The sequence below is a fragment of the Lolium perenne genome, chromosome 2 (assembly GCF_019359855.2).
Source record: "Lolium perenne isolate Kyuss_39 chromosome 2, Kyuss_2.0, whole genome shotgun sequence".
NCBI classification, from domain to species: Eukaryota; Viridiplantae; Streptophyta; class Magnoliopsida; order Poales; family Poaceae; genus Lolium; species Lolium perenne.
In genome coordinates this window covers 146,378,027-146,386,783 of record NC_067245.2, presented here as the reverse complement: position 1 = coordinate 146,386,783, position 8,757 = coordinate 146,378,027, and the positions used below count along the sequence as shown (strand labels likewise).

Sequence of the window (8,757 nt, the reverse complement as noted above, 5' to 3'; positions counted from 1 at the left end):
CAATCAAAACCGCACCCATACCACCGAGAAGTAATGGATGTATAGGTTGTTTTGCAGTTTTCTTATTGATGTCGGTTTGTGATTGTTCACCACGCTTGCCGTGCTTTACTTTAGGCGTCGGGTCTCCAATCCTAATTGTGGTCAGAAAACAACTAGTATTTGGAAATGTATGAGCCTCATTCTGCTAAGATCGAGTATACTTCAACACTGATCACAAGACACTTTGAACACACAAGTCTACTAATTATATCAGATATTTAATCTGTATCTCAACTCCATATTGCTGTAACAGTATTCCAAACGAAATAGAATCAGCTAAAATATGGCAAGTACTAAGTACTAACTAGGCAGTTCCCCCCAAAAGGTAGTCAGGTACAGAATAAAATGCAGTTGAAATGATAAGATTCACATGAATGATTGGAGACAGCTAACACCATTACTTATTGAAAACCATGGTTAGGAATAGCCAGTGTTTCTTGAGACATGTAATGAATTGCCGCGATTCATAGCATGGCAAATACAGCATCAGCATCTACTAGTATGGCATAAATTGGTGTAGATTTTCTTCGCGATTTGAGGAGATGTCATCCATAGTATCAGTTTGGCCAGCCTCCAAAGTATCATGCTCACCTAAAAAGCATCACGTGAAAGAAAAGTCAGTTGCATGGTGAGGGAAAATAGTGCCTTGTGGGTTGTGGTTCAAGAGCAACCTATTATAACTTGAAAAAAATAGACAGAGATGATAATCTTCATATTATGTTTAAAAAATGAGGGGCGACTAGGTGAAATAGATTAGGAAAAACAATATGCAATTTGGTTATGTGATAAATAGCAGTTCTAGTCAGACTCTAGAACATCGGTTTGACAGCATTCCTACGGAATGTACAATGCTGTCATTGTGCATTACAATTCTTACATAATGAAATTCTGACATTGTAATATACTTCAACATCAGTACATTAATACGAGAAAATAAAACATTTTCAAACGGAACAAGTATTTCCTGAAAGAGGTAATAGTGACAATTTCTGTCAATGCCACCTATGCGAAGCTGTCACGCATGCCAGATGCTCGCCTGGGGCTGAATATTTGTGTTTAGGCCCTTCAGGTCTGTCGGCTTCACAGACCGAGCTTCCTGTCTGTTTGTCTGCCCGTTCTGTTCGAGGAGAGGCTCATGGCGATGCTGGAGACAGGGCCAAGCGGCCGTACTCCCTGCCATGCGTGACGACGGCAGGGACGCAGCCACAGTGCTCCCCCTTTCAAGAGGGATGAGTGGATGTCAACCGAGATGTTGGGGAGGCCGGAGGGGCACGGGGATGACGCATTCACGTTCGAGATGCGAAGGGGTTCGTGCGGCTACGGTGGTATACAACTGCCTCCATGCTTGGGTAACCTGTACAGCCTCCATACGCTCCACGGTGAGCAGCCGCACTGCTGGGACACACGCACCAGTGTCGGCAACCTGCTGGGGAGGGCCACCAACCTCCGGTCGCTGAGGCTGTGCTATTGCAAGCTAGCTAGCTGTAGTGCACGCTACACAATGTGGATGTGGTGACTGGCCTCATTGATTGAGCTGAGCACAAGATTTCCTGCCTTGCTCCTCCCCTTATGTACTTTGGTCGCAGAGGTGTGCTCTGAAGATGCCATGGCGATGGGCGGTGGCAGGCGAGGTCCAGGACGACAGGGATTCAAAATTGGAGAGAAGCGGACATGAACTGGGGAAATTTTCTTGGGTTTTCAGGCTGCAGACAGGCGTCTATTTAGGTGGAACAAAGAAGACCTTTGTTCTTCCAATTAGAGATAACCAGAGGTCTTCTTTGTTCCACCTAAATAGACCCCTGTCTGCGTGGCCCACTTGTCGATGTGGCACGCCATTGACTGTTTTGCACCAAATTGCACCTGCATGGCAAGTTTAGGTACTAGACAGAACCAATTCTCAAGTTAATGCACTAGTTTGCATATGCGGACAAGTTTATGCACCACCGGCATTATCCTCCTCCTGAAATGCTTTGCTTCTGTTCTCGCAAAATGAAGTAACGACATATGGAAGATGAATACCTTCAGATACGTGACAAGCATGCTTTGTAATAAGGTATGGCATCTGCTTCTGCGCGGGAGTGAGCACCCAAAGGAGTAACAGTAATCTGGAGGAAAACAAGATATACTTGTCAAATGATGACATTAAAAACAAGCATTAGTAAGGTGATTCTTACATATCCATCTACAAGGGATTTGTAGTCTATGTCATCTCCTTCCTCTTCATCATAACTTTTCTTCACTATCTGTTTAAAACACGATCAACCAAATTAATGGACAAATATTAACTAGTCATTTTCATCCTGAAAATGGTCTATTTTATTTCAGCTAGCATAATAATAAGAATATCATATTTAATTTGATAAATTATACAAAAATCGTTATTCATTAATGACATAAACAGCAATTGTCATTTTGTAACTCAGCTCAATGAACATAAACTACCAAAGTACAGACAGGGGAACTTTTCTTATTGAAATTTCCTATAAGCAGTAGACCAATAGCGAACACCAGGAAAGCAGAATATAAGTAGGACTTCCAAGTGTTAAAGATACAATTTAATCTTGAAAACAATCATATTGCACAGCTTATTGAACTATTTTGTTAGAAGACTAGGTATCACATTCAGAATAATGTGATTGCCGAAATCAGAATGAAGTTGGGAATGAGCAGTTGCTCACAAATATGCGAAATTACCACTCTTTTAAACAATAGGTCATTCTCCGATGAACTATCTACTTCCATGTCATTTTCAGTGTCAGCATTCACGTTTGCTGTCTGGTAACTTTCTACTGCAGGCTTCTTGTAAGCTGTTGGCTCCCATCCAATTCTGGCCATAAATTTTCCTTGCTTTGTAATTTTGTATCCCTACCAGCAAGAACAGAATGTCAATATACCCAGATGTTTACCCAAAGAATATTAGGACCACATATTTTTTCTTTGAGAAAGTGAAATAACGATATTTAACATTTAATGAAAAACTAGCAAAACTATATCAATCCTGGAAGTTAGCCTTAAGAATAGAAAGCCGATAATCTGGTAAGGCAGGGTCTATCAGTTACCAAGTTGCTTCATCATGAATGCTAACAGTTGCCATGTAATTACACTATCAAACCACATGTGGCATACTCCACAGTTTTGTCCACAAAATTGTATAGATCAATATATTCTGATTTGCTTTCCCTTTACAGGTATACATAGTGAACGTAGTAATGCACTATTTTACTACAAGATCATTGTCAGTAGATTTACCTTGTGATGTCCAGCATCAGTTGGCACGTCTATATTTAGGAACGATTCTTTAGGATACGTTCCATTCTTGATCTCGACCATGACAGCATTTATCAGAGGCATACAAACCTCCGCAGCCACTTTCAGATCATTAACACTGCTCTTACCAGCAACCCTGAAAGTTACAACTAAGAGATCATATGGTGCACCCTAGTATCACTAATTTTACTTAATCAATCGCTTGCATAAGTATGAGTGCATGGAAGGTGTCAAACGACATACAAAATGTGCAAATGCTGAGTATATATATATCAAAACTTGTGTTGAGTTATCATAGCTACACATTGGTGAATTTATGTGGAGTATTAGAAGTCCACTGCCACCCCGCTCCACTGAACTTAATGATGTTCCAATGATCTGAGATTTGTTTGGAATTACCTAAATTTCGCAAAGAGGAAATGAGGAATATTTCAAACGAAAAATCTTGCTTATGTGAATCCGTGGTGACTCCCTTTCTCCATATCAGATATACCTTTGATGAACTTTTAAAACTTTTCAAATACATTAGAATTATACAGTAAATGTCTGCTGGGTTTTACTTTGCAGATAACAGTATTTCAAACAATTGTCTTTGCTTTGCAGTCCAGTGTGTTATATACAATGACAACATTACAGAAGAGTCCTCTTGGAATATGGAAAAATATACATGAGACAACTAATTCATATAAACATATAGCATAACTGTTATCAAGTTGCGGAATGTGCACAGATGCCTGAAGGCAAAATTTGGTAAATATATGAATGTTATTTGGACACTAAGAGAAATGATAAATGCATTGGATTATATCATAGAAGAAAAACCCTCGCGTACCAATTGTATGACATAGCTAATGCAGGAAACCCATATATAAATGCCTCCCTGGCACCAGCAACTGTTCCAGAATATACACTGCACATGAAAAATACAAAGTGCTCATGATCCATTGGTGGAATAAAAGCAACGTAATTAATTTGATGTTATTAGTTCCAACAGATAGTTATATTGCCTAAGACACTGATGTGGTTCTAAGTACTTGTCACTTTTTGAATAAATGTTTTTCAGTAGAAACTCTGGCATCGGTTAACATGGAAAGTGATTTTGATGAAAAATACAACCATTTCATTTCAAAAAGTAAAAAAATAATGCTTACACATGGAATCCACAATTGCTGCCAATGTTGATTCCGCTAAGTACCTGGATTCAAAGTAGAATGAAACATGGAACCCGGCATTATTTCGGACAAGATTATAGGTACTTACATAGAGAACCACTTCTTAATACACATGCATAAGACCATAAACGAGAGTAATAATCCATGATTAAAATCCAAAACCTACCAAATCAGGAACCAAACCATCAAAGAGCTTTCCAGAGATGCCTAAAGAGGCACAGTCAGCAGGATTTCCTAAAACAAATGAGCATCTAACATATAAAGCTAATTGAACTTCAATAAAATTACAAAATAGTATATCTATACAGAGAAATTCTTCATGCAGTATGCGGCTATTGTCTACCCCCTCCATCCATCCACCGTTTGTCCAATATTTGAGTATGAGATTCTCTTGACACACTCTTCGATTGTTGAATTTAACTATATGTTAACATTATACTGATGGCCATATGGTCATTAACTACAGAAATTAGGGATGACACGTACAGTGAAACACATAGCAGTTTTACATCGGAGACCCATATAACATCTCTAATTCAATAGGGCATCTTTCACGTATTAATGAAGAAGCCACATGATTTGGCTATATGGATTCAGATGAATCAGTCACACCCTCTTTATCTCTTTCTTTTTTACTCAGCCTATCATCTTGTTACACTAGCAGGAATAATTCTCCACCTCCATTTATGCAGCAAATGGGAGGATTTTGTTTCCAGTGGCTAGTGCTTCCGCTGTTACCAATGGATAATTGAACTGGAATATAAAAGAAGACTACCAGATGCCGAAGCAAGGCCAGAAGACAAAACATGGCAAGATAGCTGACAGCATTGCACATAAAACTTCAGATCACACTGACTCCAAAGTTTCCTGAAGGAAAATAAGGTATAGACAGTTCTATTTTATGTCTACAGAGACATAGCTCTAGGTTGACACAGTATCATACTTGGCGAAAATATTATCGATACAGTGTCTCAGGAAATAATGTCGCCATATCTAATACTAGTCTGACATCTGTTGCAGATAACAGCAAAAATAATCTTTGGGATCTCATTTGATGAAGCCAGAATAAAATCATAAACAGAAATGACATATAAACATCCTTCTGCCCTTAGCTGACATACTGCATTGTGCTTGTAGGTGTATAATCAACTTAATTAACAAATGATACCTACAACTGGCTAGCAAATCTAGAGGCAATGATCAGATGCAACCCATGGGGAAGTATAGCCCAAGGGTGGAAAAATCCGGTCTGCAAATACATATAGATGATATTCATAAAACTAAACCAGACAAACCTGAAACTCCAAATGCTGCAGCACCAGTGATATCAACACGTTTACAGCGGAGTGGAGAACGCCATGTAATGCAGTGGCTAACACCTGACCGGTCTCTGCATTTTACGGGAAAAAAAGATCGCCAAATTGGTGCCATCAGGTGGACATAATCGATTGCAATCAATTGAACATTATACTCACACCATTCTTTGCTTCACATGAAGACATAATTGCACCAAATCCGTTTTATTCTCTACAGCACCACCGTTTGGAGTCATTATTTTGCAAAGAAAGTCATCCCCTAACTGAACCATAAATGCATCTTTTTTATCTGACTTGTACTGTTTTTTTTACAGAATCTGATTTATAACTTCGGAATCAAAGTTGCCCGACAATCATATTTTATTGAACACAAATTGGCAACTTGAATGACTGAAGCTAATGAGCCAATAATATGCTGCACCAGGACAAGATTCTACGTTTTGCGCACGGGGCAGATTGTATTTGTTGCAAATGATAGGTTGAGCCGGCTTTATTGTGTTGTACCACTCCCTCAGGGCAAAACCCTTTCTATTTCCCGAAAAAAAGTGATAGGTTGAGCCAGACTTTTAACAACTTGGGCACATTGAACCAGATTTTACGACCGGAATCCTTATCCGAATATGGTTCAACCCTTCAGTTTGAGGGATGATTGGTTGCTAAAATGAGATGGGGTGCTGATACTTATAAATCTGGTTCAACTTAGTTTTTCAAACAAAAACATGATCCACCATGGAATACAGGGAACTGCAGTAAACACCTGGAACAGTGGAATTTCGAATGTCCAATCACTCGTTTCAGTTCTACAACATCCAAATTCTCCTGTTCCTTCGAAGGTAACACTTCTTTGTGTAATTTGACATAAATTAGTAATAGGAACAACATCTAAATTGTCCTGTTATTTTCAAAGAAAACTGCATCATTTGCTGCATGCACAGGGTTTTACTACAAAGATAACAAGAAAATATATTCCCGTTTACATGATTTCTCTTACCAGGTGAAAAAAATGTTAAATAGGGGAAGGGGAATAAACAATTCCAATCAAAAAATCTTCCATCTTTTTTATGTTTCTCTGCTAATACTTCTTCCCCGGAAATCCCCATTCACAACCAGCGCGTCTTCAGGTGTTCCCGCCGCAGAATCTTCGCAAAGCAACAAGCAAACAAGAAACAGGACGGATAGGAGCGAGAGAAGGGGGGGGGGGGGGGGGGGGATCACGAGGGTGAGGCGGGGTGAGGAGGACTGACGTGTCGGGCGCGCAGACGAGGACGCGGTAGCGGCCCTGGGCGACGAGCTGGTCGACGAGGAAGCGGAGCCCCGGCGCGTCGATGCCGTCGTCGTTCGTCACCAACACCACCGGCTGCGCCGCCGTGGAAGCCATCGAGGCAGAGACAAGAGCCGTACAGACGCGGGCAGGCAGGGGGGGGAATTTTATTTTTTGCCCCTATTTACATTGCCACTTGATTTTTTGCCCTCTTTTACTTTGAGCTTTATTTTTTGCCCCCCTTTTCTTTGGCACTTGATGAATTGCCCTTTGGCATCAATTTGAGGAGATAGAAAAATACTTAGGACGGTTCTATCCCTCGCCGCACCTATCTGAAATTCCTAGTCAGATCGACGTCTCGCCATCTTCTCTCGAGAACTCTAGCTCGCCCAGGTCGTTGCCGCCACTCGTCGCTCCACCTCCCTCGCAAACGCCTGCACCTAGCCAATTGCTGCGGCCCTGCCTATCTATCCGTACAGCTCGCCGGCGTTACAACGGCCCGAACGCGGCGAGATTCAGCCAGTGTTCCGGTCAATCAACTTTGACCCGCAAGCGTTCTGCACAGCGACGAGATTCAGCCGCCGTCGAGGGCGGCAGGACGCGTGCTCTGGCGCGAGCTCTGCATCTCCCGCTACCGGCGAATGATGGCGTCGCTCACGGCGGCCCAGCAGCTAGTGGCGTCCGACTGCCTCCGGGGCGCGTTTGCGACGGGTCGCCGTCGCTGGCGAAGCTGCTCTCCTTTTGCTGCGGCATGACGGCAGGGACGGTCACGCCGGGGCACCTGACGCTGCTGTTGCGCTTTTTCAAGATGTGTGGCCGGAGCTTCCTGCCGCGCCGGTGCAGGTAGTTAGTCTGTACGTGTCCAAGTCGTGCGAGCAAGCGATGCCCGGCGCGGACGACGACCTGCTGCGCAGCTGCCCCCTGGGAGGAAGAAGAAGCAAAGGGAAGGGCATTTGGTCTTTGTGCGGCAGGGCTGGGTCGGGAGGGGCAAATCATCAAGTGCTAAAGTAAACAGGGGCAAAAGATAAAGAACAAAGTAAAAGAGGGCAAAAAATTAAGTGGCAAAGTAAACAGGGGCAAAAAATATAATTCCCCGGCAGGGGGAAGCAACTTTTCCGTTTCCGTTGTGCGTCCTGGGGTTTCGCTAACGTGGTGGGGTTTTCCGGTTTTATATAGCTCGATCGATTTCCTGCCAAACTCTACCTCCCATCCAATGGTCTCGTGTCTGAGAGTAAATTACATAAATCTATCACAATTGGGGCAGTGGTTACGAGTCAGTACCATTCTTGGAATTTTTTTGCTAAAAACTACAACTTCTGAGACATAGCGTTACAAATCGAGCAAATAGTCGTCTAATAGCAATTTAACAGCAACTCTGATCACTGGAACCCACTTGTAAGGATGAGTTGGCAGCACACATGGACTAGGAGCTTAGGTGGACATCAGGCCCACATGTCAGCCCCATCATCCTTCATCCTCTCTCTGTTTTTTTCCCTCCTGTATCCCTTGGGGCCCCGTATCTCAATCCAATCCTTCGTTGGGAGAGGTCGGCCCGCCAGCCACGGGGAAGATGGCGGCTCGATCTGGTTGTCCCCGCAGGCGGCGGCAGCGACCGTTGGTGCCATCCTCAGCCGCGACGGGGTGCGTGGATTCGGCGCCTCGCTTGCCGGCATGGTGCCCACGCGCGCTGTACAAGGCGGCG

General features: G+C 42.8%; 1 protein-coding gene across 2 annotated transcripts; it reads right to left on the bottom strand.

Moving 5' to 3' along the window:
• Positions 1-222: 222 nt before the first annotated feature.
• On the bottom strand, positions 223-8,265 carry LOC127322050 (uncharacterized). 2 transcript variants are annotated; one of them, XM_071826297.1, is made up of 11 exons: positions 8,160-8,265; positions 7,039-7,215; positions 5,774-5,868; positions 4,645-4,712; positions 4,458-4,501; positions 4,139-4,216; positions 3,289-3,442; positions 2,734-2,904; positions 2,214-2,282; positions 2,059-2,144; positions 223-630 (listed from the first exon to the last, which is right to left on the bottom strand). In XM_071826297.1, the coding sequence occupies exons 2-10, from the start codon at positions 7,170-7,172 to the stop codon at positions 2,061-2,063; spliced, it is 897 nt and encodes a 298-aa protein (XP_071682398.1). In that variant the 5' UTR covers positions 7,173-7,215; positions 8,160-8,265; the 3' UTR covers positions 223-630; positions 2,059-2,060. The 2 variants fall into 2 exon arrangements, with proteins under 2 accessions (XP_071682398.1, XP_051206957.1); XM_051350997.2 differs by lacking the exon at positions 8,160-8,265 and adding an exon at positions 5,954-6,933 and having other exon boundaries at positions 7,039-7,178.
• Between the last annotated feature and the right edge of the window lie 492 nt (positions 8,266-8,757).

Bases quoted from the DNA above. Each gene is read 5' to 3' on its own strand.
- LOC127322050 (XM_071826297.1), bottom strand. From the start codon at position 7,172: ATGGCTTCCACGGCGGCGCAGCCGGTGGTGTTGGTGACGAACGACGAC. The intron at 2,905-3,288 runs GTAAATCTACTG...TCTTGCTGGTAG, and splicing joins CTGATGCTGGACATCACAAG to GGATACAAAATTACAAAGCA. The intron at 2,145-2,213 runs GTAAGAATCACC...GTTTTCCTCCAG, and splicing joins AATCCCTTGTAGATGGATAT to ATTACTGTTACTCCTTTGGG.